The sequence below is a fragment of the Epinephelus lanceolatus genome, chromosome 10 (assembly GCF_041903045.1).
Source record: "Epinephelus lanceolatus isolate andai-2023 chromosome 10, ASM4190304v1, whole genome shotgun sequence".
NCBI classification, from domain to species: Eukaryota; Metazoa; Chordata; class Actinopteri; order Perciformes; family Serranidae; genus Epinephelus; species Epinephelus lanceolatus.
This window is the reverse complement of record NC_135743.1, coordinates 24,619,378-24,644,839: the sequence shown is the minus strand read 5'-3', so window position 1 is coordinate 24,644,839 and position 25,462 is coordinate 24,619,378. Positions and strand designations below refer to the sequence as shown.

The 25,462-nt window shown below is 42.4% G+C and overlaps 3 protein-coding genes across 3 annotated transcripts in view; 2 read left to right on the top strand and 1 right to left on the bottom strand.

The window, feature by feature from the left end:
- kcnn4 (potassium intermediate/small conductance calcium-activated channel, subfamily N, member 4) overlaps positions 1 to 5,450 on the top strand; it is a 28,334-nt gene extending 22,884 nt beyond the window's left edge. Inside the window, exons 6-9 of the mRNA XM_078171847.1 lie at positions 1,017 to 1,138; positions 2,898 to 2,967; positions 3,769 to 3,935; positions 4,069 to 5,450. Coding sequence (XP_078027973.1) covers positions 1,017 to 1,138; positions 2,898 to 2,967; positions 3,769 to 3,935; positions 4,069 to 4,072 — 363 coding nt within the window. The 3' untranslated portion in view covers positions 4,073 to 5,450. The remainder of the gene's footprint in view (positions 1 to 1,016; positions 1,139 to 2,897; positions 2,968 to 3,768; positions 3,936 to 4,068) is intronic.
- Positions 5,353 to 9,325, bottom strand: LOC117265975 (uncharacterized). Its single transcript, XM_033640835.2, has 2 exons — positions 8,963 to 9,325; positions 5,353 to 7,606 (listed from the first exon to the last, which is right to left on the bottom strand). The coding sequence occupies exon 2, from the start codon at positions 7,572 to 7,574 to the stop codon at positions 5,607 to 5,609; it is 1,968 nt and encodes a 655-aa protein (XP_033496726.1). The 5' UTR covers positions 7,575 to 7,606; positions 8,963 to 9,325; the 3' UTR covers positions 5,353 to 5,606.
- A 1,448-nt stretch (positions 9,326 to 10,773) lies between these two features.
- smg9 (SMG9 nonsense mediated mRNA decay factor) lies at positions 10,774 to 22,567 on the top strand. Its single transcript, XM_033641767.2, has 13 exons — positions 10,774 to 11,214; positions 11,324 to 11,398; positions 12,416 to 12,650; positions 12,785 to 12,882; positions 13,325 to 13,437; positions 16,001 to 16,112; positions 16,292 to 16,387; positions 16,590 to 16,675; positions 18,969 to 19,075; positions 19,167 to 19,274; positions 19,474 to 19,599; positions 19,689 to 19,833; positions 21,969 to 22,567. The coding sequence occupies exons 1-13, from the start codon at positions 11,068 to 11,070 to the stop codon at positions 22,045 to 22,047; spliced, it is 1,527 nt and encodes a 508-aa protein (XP_033497658.1). The 5' UTR covers positions 10,774 to 11,067; the 3' UTR covers positions 22,048 to 22,567.
- The last annotated feature ends 2,895 nt before the right edge of the window (positions 22,568 to 25,462 follow it).

Here is a 25,462-nt window from a genome sequence, read left to right as displayed (position 1 = left end):
TTATAGCATTTTCAAGGCGTCAAACAGAGGAAATCATCTGATCTCTGTCAGGAAAGAAACTTGTGTCAGTTCAGGACGGTGCAGCGATGGGCAGGAAACTGGTTGTGTGTGTGTGTGTGTGTGTGTGTGTGTGTGTGTGTGTGTGTGTGTAGGCGGCTTGCAAAGGTCTTGCTCTGTTTGAAGGCTTGGACCGGATTCAAGTGTTTGCTTATTGATGGGAAGACGGAGGTGTCTGATAAATAAACACTGACAAGAAAACACTGTCATAAAGCCAGAAAAGTGTCTCAGGAATACAGATAAATGTATAATGACTGATAGAGTTCTTAGAATATCGTTCCGTTCTGCTTTGCATGCAGTGCTACAGCTTCTAACTAAACCGTAGTGCAGTGTCTGACTGCGGTAGGTGCACTGCTTTGGAGGATACGACTATTTCCTTTCTCCCGGTGGCTGCATCCTGTCACTCGGTGCATCTTTACCCCTTGCTTGTGGTTGCTCTGTGTGTTTTTGCGCGCGTGCATGCTTCCTTCTGAGCTATCTGGTGCAGTCCAGATTTACACTGATGGGAACAAGGGAAGACATCTGGATGCAGACACTGACAGCCTCTATTAATAACCCTCACAACAGGGCCAGAGTGACATCATCACGGGGCAGTTACAGTGATTTGTGCAGGAAGACAAACAGACGTGAATAGAATCAAAGAGAAAGGTACAGAAAGGTGACACCAGAGAATTTCTAACCCTCACTTCTAGTCTGTACGGCCTGTTTGTCAAAGTATTTTACACAAGCATCTCTGTGAAAAGAAGACTTTCATAGTTGAGCAACAAGGAAGCCTATCTTAAATCAGATGCCTTGGACGACTCTTATGTATACTTCCTGTACAGGGATGATTGATATGAATCACTGTGTTTTCTGTCAGCCCAGCTTGCAAGTTTGATTGACTTTATCGTAATGGTTTTATCACCATGCTCGTGCTCCTGCAGCCTCCACTGTTTGATGGGTCGGTTTTGACATTTCAGATCCGCCACGCTGCTGCTAATGTGCTGAGGGAATGCTGGCTTCTGCACCGCACAAACCTGACAAGGGGCAACCGCGGTGAGCAGCGAAGACACCAGAGATGCCTTCTGGAAGCCATCAGAGTGTGAGTTGCTGTATTGCAAAATGATAGCCTCAGGCAGGATGTCTGCCTCTGTGTGTGCGTTTGTGTCTGGGCAAGGGATGTACGTGGGTGGCGGTTTGTGTGCCTTACATGTGTATTTTTACGGGTCATTAACTTTGTGTCAACATGCTGAACCACAGAGTCACAGTTTTTAATGGCTAATTCAGATTACTAATTACATTTGTTGGCTTCTTTTATGTGGGCAGGGCATGTGTGAACAAGGGTCCACCCTTTTTTTACACAGATTTCAAGGTAAGGTCGGTAGGCAAGCTGGCAAATGACTAATTAAATGTCCTTTTTTCACAATTTACAGTATAATTTCACAGTAATACCCAACATGCTGTTCACCTTCTTCTAAGACACTCATCAAGTATAAGATGGGAATATTGAGGAGCCATCTTTATTCTTTTTGCACTTTTATTCTTCTTGTTATTGAATCCAAAATCCTCCTCGAAGAACAAGTGATTGCACAAGACAGGAAGTCCAAGTGTGATTTTTTGCTTCATTATCCTGACAACATTGTGTGTGTGAGTGTGTGTTAGCCTGGGTGGAGGGGTTGTGCTTCCTGCTTTACACCGGGCAGCACTGCTATAAATAAAAACACTGTGGAAATTACGAGCGGGGAGGCACCTCCACACATTGGGATGATGAACATCATATATGAAACCAGTATTCTAACGTCAGAGACTGGCTGCTAGGTTGCAATAGTGGTTTCCATATTTCTTTTTTTGGTGGTTTCATCCATCTCAGGTACTAAATTTAGCCCTTTTCCACGTCCATACGTCAAAAAACAAAAACAAAAAAAACTCCTAGCAATGTTTTATAGCTACGTAACAAGCACAGCATGACTCCTGCATGTTGGGTAGTGGAATACTCAGTTGAAAACTCCATAAATCAGGAGTTGTGTATTGAGCCAGGAGTTCTCTGTTTGTACAAAGATGGGGTGCTTCATCCTTAGATGTGCACTTGAAAACTTATCGGAGCATCTAAATTCAACACATAGTAGGTCCAGTGTGTAGGATTTAGTGGCATCTTGCAGTGAGGTTGCCGAACTGAAACGAGGCCCTGTCGGGAGCCAGTGTTTGATGTGTCCGTTCAGGGCTACTGGGCTACTACTACGAGGACCATCCATCCATCCATCCATCCATCCTTATCCACATATCCGTATCCACATATCCGTGGCCGGGTCGCTGGGGCAGCAGGCCAAACAAAGCACCCCAGACATACCTCTCCCCAGCAATGCTTTCCAGCTCCTCCAGGGAGACCCCAAGGCGTTCCCAGGCCAGACAAGATATGTAATCCCTCCAGCGTATTCTGGCTCCACCCCGGAGCCGCCTACGAGTGGGACATGCACAGCACACCTCTAATGGGAGGCGCCCAGGGGGCATCCTGATCAGATGCCCGAACCACCTCAACTGACCCCTTTTGAATGTCTATGCTTTTCACCCTATTTCTGTATGTAGGTATATGCAGCTCACCTTCAGGTGACTAAAACACCTGAGATTTTTATTTTTAGGAGAATATAATGAAAAATTGAATATTATACACCATTTCTGCCAATAGATGCCCCAGAATCCTACACACTGTACCTTTAAATCATAGACATAGTCTTGCACCAGAGCATCAAAATTACTTTGAATTGTTTCCCTTCCTGTGTAGCATTTGGAAAAAATGTCATTAAAATGCAAATGTTTGAAATACTTCCAAATGACTGAGATTTATCTTTTTGTTTTCTGCACAGATTTCGGCATCTACGCCTCAAACAAAAAAAACTGAGAGATTACGTCAGTGAGATGGTGGACCTCCCGAAGGTAAACGACAGCTGTCACTGGAATGTTTCATTGGAGAGCCTAGTGCCAAATAGGATGACAAAGATCCCCCTTAAAAACACTCGCTACTTACATAGACGATTACGCAGTATTTTATTTACACTCTGCTGTTTATTGCTAGGTGTTCAGACACATTAAATGCTTGTTAAAAAATCTCTATAAAATGTCTCAGGAGTCATTTGTGTCAGGAATTCACAGGCCCAGAGAAGTTTTCCATGTGGAATAAACCCAACACACAAAGACGTTACCCAGTGAGAGGCACTAATGTGTAATTTGTGCACTTTAAAATACATCTTCCTGATTGATTGATTTATTTGAAAAAATAAACCTAGTTTTTCCAGACTGCAAGTGTAGCCCCTTGCTAAGATGTCAAACGTAAACCATGCCATGGCCACTTTGCAATCAGTTAATTACAGTCTGACTGCCGTGCAGTAAACTCAACAGGCTGCTCTCGCTCACTGACTGAACACAGCTGAGCCACAGTGACTAAAAAAGTAACCAGATTTGTTGCTGTTGGCCTCTTTTTTAAAATCAAGTTGCTAAGGCAGCTGCCAAATGTAGTGACACAGTTTCTTAGTTGGCAACAGTGGGGTGGTTTCGAGTCTGCCCCAAGTGAGTTGGCTTGAAACTGCCACACATGCGCAATATAACAGTGTGTCACCAAACTTCACCATAAGTCTCTAACATACATCTTAAATGTGTCTGCACCCACAGAGCCCACAGTGGTTTTCTCTTGCAATTACCAAAATCTCTGCATTTGCACTGTTTGGTTGATTCCAACAGATGCAGATGATCATGTGTGACCTCAGTGCCAATTGGAATAACTCCTATCGAGAGCTGGAGCAGCGTATCCTTTCCATGGAGCAGAAGCTGGACGAACTGAGTCGCTGCTTCCAACAAACCTCTGAGATGCTGTCTCAGGTCCTACGTCACCGCAACCCAGAGATCAGGTAAACAATACTTAGAGCTGTCAGAGATGTTGCGCAGATCTGCTGTCAATGCAGTGCAGGATGTGGTATCTGAGCTGCCTGCTAAGAAAAGTAAGCTATTTTTTGTTGTTGTCTTTTCTTTTATTTTGTGCAGGTGACATGGCTACAATTTACTTGCTACGGAGACACATAATTGTCTTCAGTGTTTTCATCTACAGTATCCATGAAAGTGAGATGGTAAATCCTTTCCACCCAGAGCTGCTCCAGACTCTTTAACATGCTGAACCACTTGGAGGACTGGCATACCTACTAAAGATCTCATCTTCTGGCCCTGTGCTGAGTGCACGGCACAGTGACTCATGGCTGTAAAATTATAAATACGTCTCCCATCCACTGTGGGAGAATCGCACAGCGTATTTTGAGAAATCTGTTGTGTTTCCAGCAGTTATATTTGTGATGGTGCACAAAGAACTGAATCAATCTCAAACAAGGACTGTGGAGAGCCTTATGATGCACACAAATGTCAAAGGCTCCAGAGTTTGCTCTTTTAACTATTTGTAATATTTCATTGAAGGACTGTGTTACTGCCTCATTGCCATGCAATCAGATACACTTTTTTACATGTTAATTTTATTTGCAATATTATACAGTTTTAGCCTAATCAGTTCAAGAAAACACTCGCAAATCCTCTTTTTGATAAGCAGACAGTTTAATGGTTAAAAGGTTGAATATTGTTCGCAAACAGGCTTCCTGAATACAATCACTGGCAAATCCCTATTCTACTTACCTCTGACCCATCAAGTGAATTCACGTGAATGAAATTTTGATTCTCAAATAAGAGAAAAAAATAACTAAACTTTGATTTTAAGGGAAAAATCTTTATTTCTAACTGTAAATCCTTGGGATTTTAAGGGATGTAATCTGAAACTCGTAGATTAATATGTATGTTTAAGGTTGTAATCATCCAATGTAATCATTACAGTTTACACCTGCTCTGAGAACAATGAAACTTGGGCAAAGTTGTCATTCAGCAACCAAACAGCTCCATCTAGTGGTCATGAATGAAGTAAACTACATAAAATTGAGGGCTGTGAACATTAAAACTATGATTATATAACAACTATTTTAAAAAATCATATGCTATTTTCAACCTGAATACCAAGACCTCTATGACGTCTTACAGGAGAACAACATTTGAATCATGTGTAGTGAAAACAGATCTAAAGAAAAAAAAAAGAGGACTCAGAAACTTCCATACAAACCTCACTGTTAAGAATGCACTTTGTGAGAAAAAAAAATAGAAAAACTGGATCGACTCTTTCTCTGGAGGATAAACTGGAGTTTTGATGTGTTTTAACTTAATCCAATACTGAAAAGTAAAGCTCCTCGCGGGTTAATTTGTACTCTGGTTTGTTGTAAAAAAGAACCGAAGAGGGACTCTTTCTAACCCTGTTTACTATGTATCATTTGCACATGGTGTAAACATGTTAACAACCATCCAAGACATGCTTATAATTAAAAGCCATTAAAAATTCATGTGTATGTGATTTTGCTTTGATATTGTCTTACAAAAATCAAACAAAATACTGACAACCGGACATGAAACATCACTCTGAGTTAACATTTTGTTTTAAAGTGTGATGCCGAAAGCTGGAGAAGTGTACCAAGGGGAAACGAGATGTGTCTGCTGTCTCATTCCAAGGGTTTCTTCAATCGTTTTGTTTTTGTCCTGTTTTTAAGTTGATGCCATATGTAAGCTGAAGGCCTAAAAAAGAGTTGTCCACAGTCACATGTAAAGGGAATTCTGCACTCTCTCTTCGCTTTACATTTTAATGTCCGCCCAGAACGAGATTTCTTCTGTGATTTGCCACTTACGTGCTCGGCTAAGAGTTTTGCTCCAGTGAAAGTCTCTCCGCAGCTGACACAGATGTAGCTTACAGTCTCTGCATGCTGAACGCAATGTCGCAGTAGGTGCAGCCGGTGCTTAAAAGCTCGGCCGCACTGGCACTGGTGTGAGCGGTGGCCTCGGTGGAGGTAGCGGTGGCTGATGATGAGGGAGGGCTGCCGGAAGATAGCACCACACTGCCTGCAGGGGTAGGCGGCCTTGGAGCGCCAGCCTGTGTTCATACGTTTCATCAAAGCGACGTCATGGCTGTCGTTCTCAAACATGGCCAGAATGGTCGGCGTTGGTGGAGTGATGGGGTCAGAGGCCTCAGTAGATGGAGCTGTGTCAGTGGCACCAGGAGGAACAAATAAAGGTGCAGACAGATGGCTTGTAAGTTGGCTGTTTGGAGCTAGAGCAAAGTCTTCTCCTGATCTGATAGGAGCAGCAGCAGACGCCATACATATAGTGGCAGGGGGTCTGCCCGGGTAGGAAGAGGAGGTCAAAAGAGAGGAAGGGCTAGATTTCACAGCAGTGGACAGAGACCCTGCATAGGTCTGGCCAGCACAGAGCTTTCCATTCATGAGCTGACTGACCACATGTGGACTAGTGATGGCTGACTGCACCGCTGTGCCTCGGACGCCTGGTGAAACTTTTTTACCAGCGAGCGCTGATGGATTGGTGATAATACACACTTTGGTGCTCACCACTGATGTGTGGACTCTGGTGACATGGCCTAGCAGATATTTCTCCGAGGTGAAAAAACATTTGCAAATGTTACACGCTTGCGGCAGTGACTCGGAACAAAACAGGGCCAGTGGCGGTTTGTTTGTCTTGGGACACTGGTGGAGATGGTACAAGTGCTCCTGAGGGAAAACCTGGCCACAGATTTCACAGGTATACAAAGGCATGTAGTGCTCCTTAAGAGACTTCTCAGTTACAAAGACGTTCTTGCATACTGAACACTGATATTTTACCCTTACACCACTACAGTGCAGCAAATGGAGCTTCATTGATCGAAATGGCCCCCGACCACACGCAGCACACATTGGACTATTAACATTAGGAGGGGCTGCAGGGGTTTTTTTAGAGTGCAAGCTACCAGAAGAATCAGTGGAATCATTGGTTGAACTTGAGCCTGTTTCGGGATCTGCTGGACGCAAGAGTGCAAGTTTAGAGCGTGTCTTATCTTTGTCATCAGATTCAGAGCTTGCTGAATCGTCTGTTTTCTCACCATCACTTTCCATGTCAATATCTTTGTCATCTTCACCCACTGTATACTCTACGCTGTTTTCAGATGTCTCTGTGTTCACCTCAATTCTTTGTTGAGACCTCAACTCTGACACTGAGTCACGCGGCATTAAGGCTGTGCTTTGCTGTGCTGTCGTGTTATCAGGAGAGTTGTTACTATTCTGACTCTGATGTGTGACCTCAGAAATCAAAGAGGGAGCTTCTTGTAACGGCGTTGAGCTTGTGTAATGTGTTTCCGCATGCTTGTTGAGGTCCCACACATTACCGAAAGCCTGAGGGCACTTTTTGCAGAGGGGTGGCAAGTGTACATTCTCCAGGTGCATGGAGAGGGAAGTCAGGCGTCGGAAAGTAACCTCGCAGATGTAGCAGGTGGCTTTGATGTCGTGGCTTTTGTAATGCAACATCAAGTTTGTCATTTTGCTGAATTTCTTGCCACATTCCCAACATCTCCCCTCTCTGTTAGAATCATCCATCTTCCATTCTGTGGATGAACCCCATTCTTCATCACTGCTCGAGTCTTCAGACATAAGGAGCTGGTCAAGGCAAACCTCTGGGTGGTCTGTAACGTAAAGCAGAACGGGCAGAATCACTTAAAAATGTTTAGGAATAAATCCATATTACAGATTTCATACAAGCATTGCAGAACAAGCATCACAGCAGACGACAGCTATTAAGTCTTAAAGGAGCAGTGTGTAAGATTTGGGGGGATTTAGCGACATCTAGTGGTGAGGATAACAGGTTGCAACCAGCTGTAACTATTCCTCGTTAGAATTACTTTAGTGTAAATTGTTCAGGAGGTTTTTACGGGGAGCCTAATTATCCACAGAGGTCTCTTCCTCGCCAAAACAAATGGACCAGGTGATTTAAACCAGTTAAAAACAAAAATCAAAAGCTGTTTCATGTTAAAAAATCAGTGTCTTTCCAATATGACTCATCATCAAGAACATGCGAATTATGATGGCTGATGCAAAAACTCAAGCCAATGTTTCATTTGTCCATTGTGGACTACTGTAGGCCCACTGTCGGCCCATGGTGGTGCAACACGGCAGTCCTATTATTATTATTATTATTATTATTACCTATTATATTCAATTTCTGCCAAAACATCCCCCTAAATCCAACACACTGGACCTTTAAGTTAAAGATCTTGCCAAAATACAGTTATTATACATGTGTGGTTTAGAGCTGAAACAATACTATAGTCTAAAAAGTCACACTGTCACAAAAATGGTTCATATATCATTATTTATAAACACTAATTAGTTTGAATCAATTATCTGACAACTTGTACTATAATTTGGTGTATGGTTACATGCTTGTAAAAGTAGTGTCATTCCCATTAGCTTCAGCTGTGCTTCATGTTTAGTAGTAATTAGCAAATGCTAGCATGCTAACACGCTAAACTAAGATGGTGAACACTGCTTAAAGATAGCACATTAGCACTGTAAGCTCAAAGCACCCCTGTGCTAAGTACAGCACAGCCTCACAGAGATGCTAGCATGGCTGCCTTTCATTGTCACATCCTCTCAGATTGATATATGTGAGTTTAAATCAAATTTAGCACATTAAAGAGGTCACCTTAGTGTCTGGGAAGCTGTGACAGGTTCACGTGTTTAACTATTCACTATTTTCTGGCTGTTTGTAGACTAAACCGTCATGGAAAAAGCAAACTAATAGTTAGCAGCAGAGCTCTTGAGGATAACCAAGTCTTCACATGGCTTCACTATAAACGCTGCCATTTACCAGCACAACCCAATGACTATTCTCCCCTTTACAACCGGTTTGCTACGTTTGCTTTACTTTTAATGTCACATTATGTTTCAATATGTTTTAATCTAGGATGACGACTGCATGTGAGTCATACAGGAGACCTCTGAGTGTAACACTTCCACCTGCACATGAAGAGTGTAGTTACCTCTGTCCCAAAGTGCTGGACCAAGAACTGCCTCCTGCAGCTCAGAGCAGAGGTGAAATAAAATGATGAATCCAAACCAGAAGGTGATGTTTCGCCCGAGTCAGTTACTGAGCGTTACTTAAAAATACAAACAGCTAACACTAGCGTCAACGTCAACTTGTCTGTGATGTTCCGGGTTTTCAGAGAACTACATCCTTTATAAATCAGCCTCTGTCCAAGATTTGTGTCTGGAGCGAATCCATCTGTACAGCTGGAGACAACTGAGACAAAATTCAGCACACTACAATAAGTAAAACCCTATGGATTCCTTAATTTAAGCCACCATCATGTTGTTGATGGCGCCCACTGACCGTACTACTCCATATCCGGTTAATACCGGAAGAGGGGCGCCTACACCTCCCAGAATGCACCAGAAGGTTTCTCTCAACTTCTACGGCTAAAGAAACTTTAATATTTCTGCGATTCTCCGATTTTAATTCAAACATGTTATGATTGTAAAAAACACACTTTACTTTTAGGTGCAGTGAATTTCCAGCACAGAGTGTTTATTTTGAAGTGCTGTGTCCTGCTGTAAAGTGAGAGTGACAAAGTGAGTGGCAAAAAGCAAGTATGATGCTTAATGTATTAACCTGTGTGGACCTTGAACTTGTGACTAAGGAGAAATATGGACCCTGTGGCAGGACCAGTTGGGAACCACTGCTTTAACATATGGAGTTTCTTCAAGGTAACATTTGCAAATTAACAATTTTATATGAAGTACATTAAACAATTAAAATTCAACTTTACTCATCAAATTTTGTGAATCAAATTATTTCCAGATAATAAAATGACAGATAAAGATATTTTCAGACTATTTTTATGTTGAGAGTTGATAGAACTGAACTATGCCATGCGATGAAGCCCCCGAAAATGGCATTCAACATGTCCTCCAGGAATTCATGTTATAATAATATAAACTGTGCTACTGGTTTCTTTGGGGCCCTGAGTCTTTTTCAGAATAATGTATTGTGTGAGTATAAACGGCCAAAAATGAGTATGTTACCTGTACAGGCAACACGGTACCATAGAACAGGGGTATCAAACATATGGCAAGGACCGGCCCGCCAAAGGGTCCAATCTGACCCACTGGATGACATCTACTGTAATAGCTACGCACTTGTGAAGGCTAAGAGGTGCCAAGTTTCAGCAGCAGGTTAAACGAGGAGAGTGTGGGTTAAACAGTGAGTCGCTTTCTTCATTGTTCCACCCTGATCAGAATACACTTTTTGTCTCTCACTTTAGTTTGGTGTGGTGATGTCAGGATTACTACACATGGATGGAAATGGATAGAAAAATGCACATGTAATGACAGTGAGTGGTCGACTAACTGAACGTGGAAAAACTGAGAAATATTGTTAAAATTGCATTTATTCTTCTGAGGACATCACAGGCTGTTTGTCAATTGATTTGTAAATGGGAAGCGTTTATAAAATGTACATCTTTACACAAAAAAGGTAAAAAATTAAAAAAAATAAATAAATAAATAAAATGGAGGTGTCTGTTATTTACAGGGTATTATGCAATAGTTTTACTAGTCCGGCCCACCTGCGAGCAACTCGGACTTTTATGTGGCCCATTAACTAAAATGAGTTTAACGCCACTGCCATTGAGGATTGAAATAGCGGAACTACCAACATCATTACAATGTTTCACGTCGACTTCATTTACCAGACGGACGAGGTTTGTTTGTTTGGTAACAAAACGAATACCAGGCGGGTGGAGTTTCTTTCAGCGGGTTGCAACGTTAAAACGCCCGAGTGTAACGGTCAACGCCGAGTTACAAAACAAGCGCACCATTGGAATGCTTTAGCTAACGTTACTACACCGAAGCGACAACAAGTACTTAGGTTTGAACGTTAACGATGTCATTTTTGTTTTTAAACGTTAAATACAGGAATTCTCACAGGGCTGCTAACGTTAGCTGAGAGCATATTTCTAGTTTCGAAGATATTTCAGAGACATTAACGTTATTTTCAGGTCGCTTCTGCTTGAACTGGGTTCCCCTCTTTAGCTAGCTTACTGTTGACATCAGTTGTACTGCTGTGGTGAACCAGGGGAGCAGCGACATGTCAGAGTCTGGACACAGTCAGCCAGGGATGTACGGGCAGGGGCGCAGGAGGAGGCGACGCCGGGGAGACAGAGATGCTGGACCTCCGGGGCAAAATCTGTCCGGTCCCAGTCGGGATCGAGACTATCAACCAAGGGAACGAAGGGTAGCTGTAACACAAACACACAAACACACACACATGCAGTAATGACGCCGGCTTTGTAGTTTAACCTCTGTACTTCAGAATAGTGACCCATTTAAATTTGTGTGTTCAGGATGGAAGCGAGGATCCACCTGGCCCTCTCATACAGAAAACCCCCATCATCCTCGCAAAACCCCCTGGAGAAAGGGTATGTTGGTTTGTCAGATACTAAGCTCTTAACGTTACAACAGCTCTCCTTGTTGAACACAAACAATAATACCCATAGTAATGATAATGCCATCAGAACAAATACTCTTACATGAATTAGTTTTGCAGACGTGTTTGTCCAAGGCAGTGTAAGCTGCCTCCATTTACACTTCACAACGTCAGAAAAAATGAGTCACAGTAAATGATCAGGACGTAAAGCGTGTTTAGTTTAGTTTATTTGCACATACATGCATAGAAAATACAGGAAAAAGAAATATAAAAGGTGAGGTTAGAAGCCAAAATAGCTTATGAAAATACCTCCCCTACTAAATGAACAGCAATCATACATAAAAAGAAAAAGACAAAAAACGAAGGTTGAGCAAGACTTCCAGACTAGACGTAATACAAAATTGTTAAGGATGTGCAATTTTCAAAACATAAATTACAAATGAATCAATGAAGTGTTACGCATCTTTTCGAATCCTTTTCAGATGACTTTTTGATAACGATAATGTAGACGATGATTGTAGAGATGGAAGAAGGTCGTTCCAAAGAGATGGTCCTCTGTATTTCAGTGAATATTGATTAAGAGAAGTCAAAAAAATATGGAAGATAAAAGTCCTTAGAGTGTCTTGTGGAATATGAGTGAATGTCTGATGAAGAGATAAAGGAGTTCTGGAAAACGTCAGGCAAGTCATGAGAGAGCTGTACATACAAGTCTGGTATATGTTAACATTAGAAATTGATAATAGCTTATATTGTCTGAAGAGAGAAGCGGATGATTCACATTTATTGGCAAAGTTAGTCACTTGAAACCATTTAGAAATAGATGCTAGCTCTTCCTTTGCTTCTTGAATCAATGTACAAAAAGTTTCATGTGAAGATACCAGACATGTATAATCAGCAAATAAATAAGGGAATAGATTTTTGCAGACCCTTGGAACGTCATTTAGTGATCTCTTTCAATTCTCTGGTCATGCAACCCATCAACTTGTGCTGCCGTTGGATCCTTTTCAAGGCCAAGCCATCACAGAATGCACCTGTCAGTGGAGCCCCAGTCCTGGAGAAGCCCATCATGCTAATGAAAGCCAGGGACGATGGAGGGAAGCCGGGGACTCCTCCAGAAGCGGCGGCTCAGCCCTCTGGTCCTGGGCCCTCTAAGATGGAGAGGGAGGGCCAGAGACCCACCCAGCCTGTATACCAGATCCAAAACAGGGGAATGGGTGCCTCTGCATCGAGCAGCGCTGTGGACCGTGAGTCGTTATTGATTCCACAAAAATACAAAGTTCTGTTACTGTGATGTTTAGAAATACTGCACACATTAAGGTCAACTTATGTGCACATAGAGCAAGAAAGTAAATCTTGAATCTTTTTATCAAACCTCCAGCTATGGTTGGTCAGTCTAAGCTCCTCCCTCCAGAGAAGATGAAGCACAGCATTAAGCTTGTGGATGATCAGATGAATTGGTGTGACAGTGCCATGGAGGTGAGTTAATGTTTAATGAATTTAGTTTACTGTGCAGTCATTGTATTATATGATTTATTAAAGGGATAGTGCACCCAAAAATGAAAATTCAGCCATTATCTACTCACCCTCATGCCGAGGGAGGCTCTAGTGAAGTTTTAGAGTCCTCACATCACTTGCGGAGATCCCAGGGGGGAGTGGGTAGCAGCACAACTCCAACTAATGCAGGCTGATGGCACCCCAGATTAAAACGTCCAAAAACACATAATTGAAACCACAAAATATCTCCATACTGCTCGTCCATAGTGATCCAAGTGTCCTGAAGCCCACACATAAAAAGTTGTTTGGAAAAACGTCATTTGAACTCTGGGGCGCCATCAGCCTGCATAGAGTAGATAATGACTGAATTTTCATTTTTGGGTGCACTATCCCTTTAATGTTTGTGTTTTGTTATGTGTTGCAGTATCTGAGGGACCAGACAGATATGTTGGTGGTGGGAGTCGTTGGCCTGCAGGGAAGTGGAAAATCTACAGTCATGTCACTGTTATCTGCCAACACTCCTGAGGAAGACCAAAGGTAGGGGCTGGTCGAGGAAGCACCCAGTTAAAAGATGCTGATGAGGATGAGGCTTTCCCATAATGACATTAAATCTAGTATGTAAGAGGAATTTAAAATGATAAAATATTGTGTTCCTGATACCAGTTTAGTGTAAGAAGAGGAGTGAAATGTAAGTTTTGGAAAAATCTACCATTTAGACTAGCAGTACTGTTAATATACTACTAAACTTAACTGTGCTACAGATTGGTCTAAAACTATAGCATTGTTACACCAGTGACCAGTAAAATATATGATCTAATAATTTGATCAGAACAAGAATAGTCCACAAACAAGCAGAGTATAATAATATAGTATGTAATTTTTTTGTCTATGGTGCCACATAGTGCCCACTCACCTCAGCTGTTGTTTCAGGTTGTTAAAGAGAGTAAAAATGTTTTGGTTTTAATACATTTTAGGGCTTGAACTTCCTCACTCGGGGCAGTAACTCACTCCCAACCCTCACCTATGGTCATGAGCTCTGGGTTGTGACTGAAAGAATGAGATCGCGAGTACAAGCAGCTGAAATGAGTTTCCTCCGTGTGGTGGCTGGGCTCAGCCTTAGAGATAGGGTGAGGAGCTCGGACGTCCGGAGGGAGCTCAGAGTAGAGCCGCTGCTCCTTCACATCAAAAGTGATCAGTTGAAGTGGTTCAGGCATCTGATCAGGATGTTTCCTGGGCACCTCACGTCAGAAGTGTTTCGGGCATGTCCCACTGGTGGAAGGCCCCGGGGCAGACCCTGAACACGCTGGAGAGATTATAGGAAAGAAAATGGGATGGGTGGATGGATGAATACATTTTAGGGCTGCTCGATCACGGCAAAAATCATAATCATGATTATTTTGATTAATACTGAGATCACAATTATTTAACACAATTACTCATTGACTTTGGAAACATCATGCATTCATTTAATTTAGAAAGCAAAAGGCCTTTTTAACAGTGGTTTTTCTTGAGAGCTTTGTGAGAGGTAACTGTATTATGAAGAGTGTCTTGTGTTGCAGTGGAAGAACTTGAGGTAGCTTTATTTAACTCAGTTTTTTGCTGATTACATTTCAGATTATTAAATAAATTGGTCTTATTGCCATGTGGTGTAGACACCACCATGTCACAAATCTTGCAGAGCATTTGTTATTGTTCCTTGTGATGGACTAAGAGTCTCATCCTACTCTCTAATGTGCTATGTGTGAGCTCAGTCCTGCGTGTTCTTTAATGAAGCAATAGGAGAAGATATTCGGTCTCAGTTAATGTAGTTTATTAAGCAGTAAAGGAATAAAATTACAGAGCTCTGGGTCTCAACTTCACGTCCCTGACGAACAACAAAGGTGTGTCAGTTCACGAAGTCTGACCTCCTGTCCTTTCCCTGACCCAGTATATTTGAGCGTAACAGAGTGTCATTGTGCACGCAAGGCGTTGTCCTCTTCTCATTGGCAGTTCCACTTCCTCCTTCACCACACCACGCCCCTGCCTCGTGTTAATCTGACTCCTTCCCGCTGGCGGTGGGGGCGTGGTTCCTGTTTTGAAAGACAAGAGAACAACACAACTCCCTACACGTGCTGTACCTTACTATCTGTATATCACTTTCTATTCTTTTTACCATATATGAAACTAATTATCTAAGCATTGCGGTATGTGCTCCTCAGACTTCATGTCTCTTCCTCTCCTGTACTTCTCCACTTCTGCAAAGCAAACACATTCAGATCAGCTGAAATCATCTCAGTATTCTCATTGTTCACACATCTAAAACTTATATAGTGAAACACAACTTATAGTAAAACACATAACATCATTCTATTCCCAACACTTGTCAAACTACTTGAAACTTAGGTGTTTCCAAACAGCTGAATGGCTTTTGATTTTCTTGGTGACCAAAGGCTCGAGGTAAAGTAAACATGGCCCAGCCTGGCTGAGAGGGAGTTTGGGCTTTGAAAAAGGGGCAAAAGTGCACAGCTTTAAAGGAAAGGGGTGTGCTGCATTTACAATGCGGTAATTGTGGTAATTTACTATTTATATTGTTCATTTGGAATGGAAGCAGTGTTCAAAAACAGCTCATGCTCACAGATTAAAGATTGAATTACCAAAACCAGTAACACAAACCAATAGTACATTTCTGTTGCTTTAAATCAGCAGCAGAATTCTGTCTTTTAAAACTCCACATAAAAAGTGATGGATGTTTGTTAAAAAAGATAAGAAAAATGGAAGTGAACGTATTGTTTCAGTTGTAATTCTGTATGATTTGCAGTTCTCCTTCAATAAAAAAAACACCACTAAAAAGTGACAGTACTCTTGCTGAACACAGAGTCGATATAGCATACCATCTGCTTCTGTAGAGAAATGTGGAGTGTTTCAGCTGGTTATAATTTGTTTAAAATCTAAGATCAATTTGTTTAGAAAGAATTCAAAGTACTACAGAAGTACTAAGTTCATTTCTCATGTAGACTTTTCACTGTATCCACAGCATGCATTTGTTAATTGCAGTTGTTTTTATTTAGCTGAACCAGTGCAGTGAGACTTAAACTGATGTAATGTATGTTTGTTTGCACAGGGGTTATGTATTCAGAGCCCAGACTCAAGAAATCAAGGAACGAGGAGGAAACCAGAGCACAGGCATTGACTTCTTCATCACACAGGAGAGAGTCATCTTCTTGGATACACAGGTATGAGTGATGTATTGTGGATACAGTGAGTTGTTTTTCTGATGTATTTTTAATTTGTTATGAACTATGTGAGTTGAAGTGTGACTTTGGAATAGAAAGAAATGACAGCTAGCCTTTAAAACACTGTAGCTGGTTGAGGATTGATCAGTTGGGTGTAATTGCCTTATTTGTTTCCTCAGCCAATGCTCAGCCCATCTATTCTCGACCACCTCATCAATAACGATCGGAAGTTGCCTCCAGAGTACAACCTCCCTCACACATATGTTGAGATGCAGGTCAGTGTCTGGCCTGCAGATGGCAGTGGGTGAAAACACTTGTTGTGTTATGTTAATACTGATGCATAACCTCTGGGGACCAATATGTACCTTTAGTCCTCTGATTCATTGTTCAATGACAGTTTATTGGTCATTTTAATTCTTCTGGACGCACACATTCACATGTAACTGTTTGATCTCTCTCTGCATAATCTGTTAACAGTCACTTCAGATCGCCGCCTTCCTGTTTACAGTGTGCCATGTAGTCATTGTGGTTCAAGACTGGTTCACTGACTTAAACCTTTACAGGTTGGTACTTGCTTATCTGCAATGGATCTGTGATATAGTTACTGCTCAGGCAACAAAACAAGAGGATAGCTCTCAAAGCTCCCCCTCCCACACACACCCAGGAATGCTGAGCATTTCATCTTGTATCTTGAGAGGATATTTGTCTTCTGCTTTTTCATAAGCTCAATAATGTTTATCTTTCCATTGGCCTTGTAAACAGCAAATATAGGTGGAGCCAGGCCTGCTGACAATGACTTGCCATGTATACACAAGGAACATTCCAGAACAAGGAACAACCCCGTGCAGAGCTAGTTTCGAGCAGCGCAACCCGAGGCATGCTCAGTTTGGTAGTTTGGCAGACCGAGGTACGCTGAGATGGGTGTGGCGGCGCAGCAGGGGAGGTGTCGACAGATCCAGCTTGGCACAGTGACAGTTTTGTGCCGAAAGGCTTCGCTGAAGGTGCGCTAAAAGCTCGCCAGCTGAAACCAGGTCTACTGTCAGCGCAGGGGGAGCGCAGCCGGTGTAAGCCGAAGTTTGGCTGACCGGCGGACAGTGCGCACACGTCACCAAAACCTCACAGGCAGGTTTCCAGAATATCAGGCACATTAACAATGCAATAAATACCCAAAAACCACTATTCAATGCAACTATCTGCAATCAGCACATAAATGTATCTCTATATTGACTGTCCCGTCACATCTGATGTCAGATCAAAGGGGACTGGCACCGTTTGGCACGCGTAATGGAAACCCAACCTGATTTGATTAACAAAACTAATGAGTTCACATCCCTCTCAGCCAGCCACAAACAGCCACAGCATCAGATAGGGAGCATATATGCAGCATCTGTCATCTTAGAAAAGTCAAAATAAGACTGCGAGAGAGAAAGAGAGAGCGCACGCGCACACGAGAGAAATGCAACATTGATTTACAATTGTGGTGACCTCCTCCCAGGCTACCTTTGCATCATCACCCCGTGGAGGTCTGCTCGCAGTTCTGTAGGCCTATATTCGGACACTGCGAGCTTAGACCTCCTGGACCAAAACATCAGTTTCCTCCTGGGAGAAGTTTGGCCGTCTGACGCTGCTGCTCTCTTCTGCCATGGCGAATTGAGTAAACTCTCATTACGCCTTTGCGCGGCGCATTTAAGGGCGAGGAGAGGGGCTCATTTGATTGGTGTGATGTGTGTAAAACCCACTCCACGCCTTTTGTCCTCCCTCTTTCCGACTTGCGCAGGTAGGAGGGACGGAGGTGGGACAGACGAGTAGCTGCGCCAGGCGCACGGTATGCCAAACTTGGAAAATCCGCCTGGCCACACCCACTTGGCGAAGCGCAAGTGCGCTGCGCCCCCGCCTCGCCCGGTCTGCGAAACTAGAGCCCTCCATGTGTATACTTCCCCTAATGTGACTCTACACAACTGAAATTTATAACTCTATAGTTGACAGCAATGACTCTAATCAGCTGGGTGGTAGCTAGATAGTAGATTATATTGGCTTGGAGAGTATATAAATTAATTTAAACCAAATGTAACAACTTGTATATCTTTAAAAGTTTAGGAATTCAAGGGCATTTTTTCTCAAGCATGTCTAAAAATAATATTACATGCTCGTATGTATATTGTAAGATGATTAAAGCTGGGGTAGGCAGAAATCTGGGAATAGCAATAAAGAAAGAAAAAGGCTGAAAATCCACCCTCCTCCTGCTGCTCCCTGCTCTGTCCTCCCCTCAGACACCTAGGGGCCATATGCACACCATTGATAAAGTAACCCAGTGTTTGATTTATTTAATTATTCCATTGTGTAGTTGAGGAAGCGCATTCACTTGGTCCCCTCTTACCCCACGCTCTCTTTCTTGCTCCCCGCCACTGGGAGGAGAACGTGCAGCAGTTCTGCAAACGGACCTTCGGTTTGTGGCTGTAGTAGTTTGAATTTAGCCAGCACAAAACCCCCCAGTGCCGGATGTTTTAGCGGGCTTGTGGCTAGCAGCAGCAGTGGGTCTGACCTGTGTAACTGCAGCAACAGAAAGTTTGCTGACCTCAGAGCTGGTGTTTTCGCTGGGTGAACTTGGGTTGGGTAGCAGTGTGGTCACAAACTGCAGTCAAGGCCTAGATTTGCTAAAGCCTGGAAACAATCGAGAGGAGGTGCACAAGTCTAGTTTTCTCTCACAATACTCCAAGTTTACTGTGGGGTTTTTGCCCAAAGTACACCAAAATGGAACTGCCTACCCCAGCTTTAATTACCCAACCTTTTCAACTTTCCCTAGTGAATGCAGAAGTTCTTACCACACAGGAACTTAAACATAATGTTTGTGGATAGGTTTCTTCAGACCGCTGAGATGCTGAAACCCTCCACTCCATCTGCAAGCCATGACAGCACTGGCTCCTCAGGCAATGACGATGGAGCGGAGTACTATCCTCATATAGGTGACTTTTTAATGCAGAAACACAAAAAATGACACACCAACCAGGTTCAGTGATATCAAAATGAAAGTATCTCTTCCTTAAATTCCTCCAGTGTTCCTCCAGAATAAGGCCAGACGGGATGATTTTTGCCCAAGGAATCTGAAGAACATGCACATGGTGGTGGACAAATTAATGACTCACTCTCATCTCAAATACAAAGGTTCAAAACTACTTGAATATTCTCGTCATATGTATTTATGTTCTGTCCACGCTGGTGGTTACTTTTAGGAGCAAATCATGTTTAATGGTTGAAACTGAGTTTAGATGGGAAAACCAATGTGAATGGTTTGGGACAATACTGCGATTATGATTAGCATTTGGTGTAGAGATTTGACTGGGAATATGTGGTTTCATTTTAGGCACACTGTCCATGCTGGACTGCAATATCTTCCCTGGCTTGGGGCAGGACTACCTGTCAACTGAAGTCAACATGTTCCTCCTTCCTATGCAGGAGAATGACGGGGACGATAATCTGACTAAAGCAGGTTATACAGAATTTATCGTCACACAAGGCAAAACTCATTTGTCCTCTTGTATATCGTGTAAAATGGGAATTAATCTGTACTGTGTTAAGGCTCAGGAACATACCCGCTCTTCTCCCTGCTCCCGGGATACAGAGGACATCCTGCCTTCTCCACCATGGTTTCAAAACTCCGCAGCCAAATACTGGCCATGCCCCGCTGTCAGCTGTCGCACACCATCCTCACCGAGAAGAACTGGTAAACACCACATTTTCTTTTGCTCACTTTCCACTTATAATAACATGAACTTCATTTGCGTACCACTCATTGGTGCTAGAGGACAAAGACAACATAAATCAACCAAACACGATAATAGAAATGTTTCAACAGTAAGGGGATTATTTGCACTGGGGATGTGGGGAGATTTCAGATTTATTTGCCTTTACTTGACAGTTGACAGCATAGAGAGAAACGGAAAACATGGTGTAAGATGAAGAGGGGTGTAATGTGCAGTAAATGTTGTGGAATGTTGTGGTTTGTTGCTTAACTATTTGCCCACCATCACACCCCTTAAAATTCGACTCACTGGGGCGTCGGTGGCTTAGTGGTAGAGCAGGCGCCCCATGTACAAGGCTGTTGCTGCAGCGGCCCGGGTTCAAATCCAGCCTGTGGCCCTTTGCCTTAAAGGCAAAATGGCCAAAAAAATATCTTATTAAAAAAAAAAAAAGAAAATCGACTCGCATTTAGTTTCAGTTTGGTTTTGGTTACTAAAGCCACTGTAATCCAAATTCTAAAAACTCTGAGCTAATACAAATGACCAAACAGCTAATCCCAGTCGCCTAAGCGTGTAATTCCCATCGGGAATGAGGGGGACATGTCACCGTCACCTCAACAAAATCTCTCTGAACATGGGTCATGCTGTTTGGCATGTCGGAAATGGGTGGTTTGCCTACGACGTTATGGTGCAGGTGCACTCACCCTTTTTCTTTGATAACTTGATGTGTGCTCGCCTTTTTTCTGATTCAGATGATTAGGAGGTTTTTAGCGGGAGCTGAATTATCCCCAGAGGTCTCCACCTCTCCACAAAAACAGACCTGGTAATTTAAACTGATAAAAACACACAAAAAAAGCATTTTCACTGTACAAATCATTGACTGTGTTTACAAGGTCTTTAGTATCCCGGTTTTGCGTTTGTGCATGTAAACACCATATCCGGAATTCAGAAACCGGTTATGCCCTTTTCCCGGTTTCAAGAAACCCAGTTTTGCCACCTGGAGTACTCCGTTAGAAGCCGGGATACTGGAGCATGTATACGCCTTATGAATGGTTCAACTACGTCACACAGCCGGCTGAAGGATGCCCTACTCATTCTGAAGTTTTCTCTCCACTCTGAATCTGTAATCTCCATGAGAACGATCCTATCCCACCAGTCACGGCTACGTATTTTCATCCACTGTTGCCTTGTACTGCATGGTGGCAGTGACAGCCGAATACCTATCAAAGTTGGTGACGTACTCAATATTTGTTGTCGCTTTCTCCTCCCATTGCTGAAGATGAAGTGGATGAGCCATAGCTGTAATGCGACATGAGTATTTACTAACACTAAGCCTGCTAGAAGCCACAGAGGTCTCATTTTTGTCTTACTTCTAAATATAATAAATATATCACATTTCCCGCTCAATCCGTTGTAAACAAAAGACGTAAAAGACGTAACACACGCCTGCGCAGATAGGATGCAGTGATCAGAAAACGGGTTACTGGTATTTATCATGTATACAGTGATATGAATAACCGGGTTTCTCTGTGTTCCATGTAAACTTCATATCCCGGATATGCTCAAAACTGGGATACTAAAGACCTTGTAAACACAGTCAGTGTTTATCTGACACTGCTCATCACAGATGGGCTTCTGACTACGGTGGCCGACGTGAAAATGTGAAAATGCAAATAGCTCTATCTGGAGCCAGTGGTTGGTTTGTCCATTCTGAGCTGCTGTAAAAACATGGCAGTGGACATGTCCATCTCCATAGATGAGGAGCCACTCTTACATTTTATATTCCATTTCTGTGACATATCTCCCTAAATCCTACACACTGGATCTTTACACAAAAGGCAGGTAAGTACAATGCTCTTTGTAGTTACAAGTAGAACATTATGTATTAAAAAGTAAGTTTTCTGCCAATGAAACAGGCCGTCCATTTGAAAAGGGGTGCAGTAGTAATCCAGAGATCTTGAAGCATTTCTGTTGTTGTGTCATGCTCAGCAACCCCCACACATTTTCTGCCTGCCTCTGTATTATACAAATCAGCTAATAGCAAAATGCTCAAAAATATATATTCTTACAAAACACTGGTTTCATTGAGGTGAATACAAGTTCTGGTCTGGTTTTACAGGTTTCACTACGCAGCCCGTATCTGGGACGGGGTGAAAAAGTCTTCGGCTCTTTCCGAATACAGCCGCCTGCTCTGCTAACACCTTGATTGACCTGCTGTTATATATAATAGCAGTTGCAAGCTGTTATGTCCAATAATCAGGTAACATCACCAAAAATGTGGCACTGAAAGTCGAGACTCTTGTTTGCACCGTACTGGAGGCATATGTGAAACTGTAAGCCCCATCTGTGGTGAAGAGTCAGATATAAAGCAGGAAACCTTCTGCAGGCTTTGGTGAGAATGAAAAAACCTGCAGACTCACTTCGTGTCAGTCACTTGCGCACCCCTGCCATATTGAACAACCACAGCCTGCACAGCAGCAGGAAGAAAGGAAGAGAAAACCATCTGTCTGCACATGTTAAAGCAAAATGTGATTACTTCTTTCATTTGCAAGCAATTATTGACTTTGTGATGTTGTAACTGAAGTTTTGGTGTACTGATGATGCAGACATAAAGATATAGAACTCTGTATATATATTTTTTTAAATTTCTTTCAAACATCAATAAAACAAGCAGTTGTCAATTATCCTGAAACAAAAGGAAACAAGTGAAAAAGACAATACGTGTGACTCTTTTTATTGCATTCTCAAGTTTTTACTGATTTATTGCCTTAAAACATTTCACACCAAGCTCACTTCAGCAATTTAAGAGTTAACAGGAAATGTGCAATGGCCACATTTACCTGGTCTGTAGCTTTCATTTCCCCTAAAAGAACACAACACCACAAACCTCTGTGTGTGCTTTCACCTTTGTGCCTTTTTATTTCCTGAAAAATGAAACTTCAGCCATCAGTCCTCTCTCTGCTCACACTATAGCCCACATATAATATATATTGATAAAGTATGTTTTTACTTTGAAATAGCACTGTAGTGCTGTTATGAAGCCCCTCGCTTTCAGATGTACTTACAACTGGAGGAAAACCTTAGCGTTTCTGTGCTGTAGACTGTTACCATTTGATGTATTCTACATTTCATATCCTTGCTAGCATCACAGGCTGATGTGGTTTTGTCAGTTTTTTTCAAGCGTCCCAGTGCAACAGTATGTGATCTAGAGGGCTGAATACAACGGCAAAGAGCAAAGTGAACCTGGAGCGCTTTGTGTTCACAGTGCACAGGTTAAATGAACCGCACTGTGGACTTGAAGCTTCAGAGGGGTCTGAGTTCTCTCGGAGTGTTCACATAAGCGCAAAAAATGCCGAATCACGGTCTTAGTTCACTCAATCAATCAATCAATTTTATTTATAAAGCCCAATATCACAAATCACAATTTGCCTCACAGGGCTTTACAGCATACAACATCCCTCTGTCCTTATGACCCTCGCAGCGGATATGGAAAAACTCCCCCAAAAAACCCCTTTAACGGGGGAAAAAAAACGGTAGAAACCTCAGGAAGAGCAACTGAGGAGCGATCCCTCTTCCAGGACGGACAGACGTGCAATAGATGTCGTACAGAACAGATCAGCATAATAAATTAACAGTAATCCGCATGACACAATGAGACAGAGAGAGAGAGAGAGAGAGAGAGAGAGAGAGAGAGAGATGCAGGTAATGACAGTAGGTTACAACAACATTATTGAAAGTAATAATATTATAGTTATAGTTCTGGCTACTGTGGTACAATATGTTGAAAGTATGTATTAATATCTGGCAGTATACATGTGTGACAATAATCATATGTGTATAATAACAGTAGAAGTATGACTAATGACTAATGATGGCAGCAGCAGCAGGAGGCATCTGGCAGGACCATGGCAGCAGCACAACCACACACGTCACGCTGTCCAGGCACCGCTGCGATATGAGTTAATCTGAGAGACAGTGGAGCACAAAGGCTCCGGAGAAGAAGCTGAGTTAGTGACATCCAGAATGGCCGAGTTAGCAAGATGCAGTAATAGAATACGAGAAAGAAGGAGAGAAGGTGCCCGGTGTATTATAGGGGGGTCCTCCGGCAGACTAGGCCTAAGTCAGCCTAACTAGGGGCTGGTACAGGGCAAGCCTGAGCCAGCCCTAACTATAAGCTTTATCAAAGAGGAAAGTCTTAAGTCTAGTCTTAAATGTGGAGACGGTGTCTGCCTCCCGGACCGTAACAGGAAGATGATTCCACAGGAGAGGAGCCTGATAGCTGAAGGCTCTAGCTCCTGATCTACTTTTGGAGACTTCAGGGACCACGAGTAACCCTGCGTTCTCAGAGCGCAGTGTTCTGGTGGGGTAATATGGCACTATGAGCTCACTAAGATATGATGGAGCTTGACCATTTAGAGCTTTATAAGTTAACAGTAGGATTTTAAATTCAATTCTGGATTTTACAGGGAGCCAGTGCAGAGAAGCTAAAACAGGAGAAATATGATCTTGTTTCTTAGTTCCTGTTAGTACACGTGCTGCTGCATTCTGAATTAGCTGGAGAGTTTTTAAGGACTTACTAGAGCTACCTGATAATAGAGAGTTACAGTAATCCAGCCTAGAGGTAACAAAAGCGTGGACCAATTTTTCTGCATCTTTTCGGGTCAGGATAGGCCTAATTTTCGCAATATTACGCAGATGAAAAAATGCAGTCCGTGAGGTTTGTTTTAAATGAGAATTAAAAGACAAATCTTGATCAAATATTACTCCGAGGTTTCTTACGGTAGTGCTAGAGGCCAGAGCAATGCCGTCTAGAGAAACTATGTCTTCAGATAAAGAGTCTCTGAGTTGTTTGGGGCCAAGAACAATAACTTCAGTTTTGTCTGAATTTAACATCAGGAAATTGGTGCTCATCCAAGTTTTTATGTCTTTAAGGCAGTTATGGAGTTTAGTTAATTGATTACTTTCTTCTGGCTTCATCGATAAATACAACTGAGTATCATCCGCATAACAATGGAAATTTATAGAGTGATTTCTAATGATGTTACCTAAAGGAAGCATATATAGAGTAAATAGGATTGGTCCGAGTACAGAACCTTGCGGAACTTCAAAACAAACTTTGGTACGTAAGGATGATTCATTATGAACGTCAACAAACTGAAAACGATCAGATAAATAAAATTTAAACCAGCTTAGTGCAGAACCTTTTAGGCCAATTAAGTGATCCAGTCTCTGCAGTAGAATTTGATGGTCAATTGTGTCAAACGCCGCACTTAGATCTAATAAAACAAGTACAGAGACAAGTCCTTTGTCTGAAGCAATCAGAAGGTCATTTGTAATTTTAACTAGTGCTGTCTCAGTGCTATGATGCACTCTAAATCCTGACTGAAATTCCTCAAATAAATTATTATCATGGAGAAAATCACACAGCTGGTCTGCGACTACTTTCTCAAGGATCTTTGACATAAAGGGAAGATTAGATATTGGTCTATAGTTGGCTAACACCTCTGGATCCAGGGTGGGCTTTTTTAGTAGAGGTTTAATTACAGCTACCTTAAAAGACTGTGGTACATAGCCTGTTAATAAGGATAGATTGATCATATCTAATATATGAGT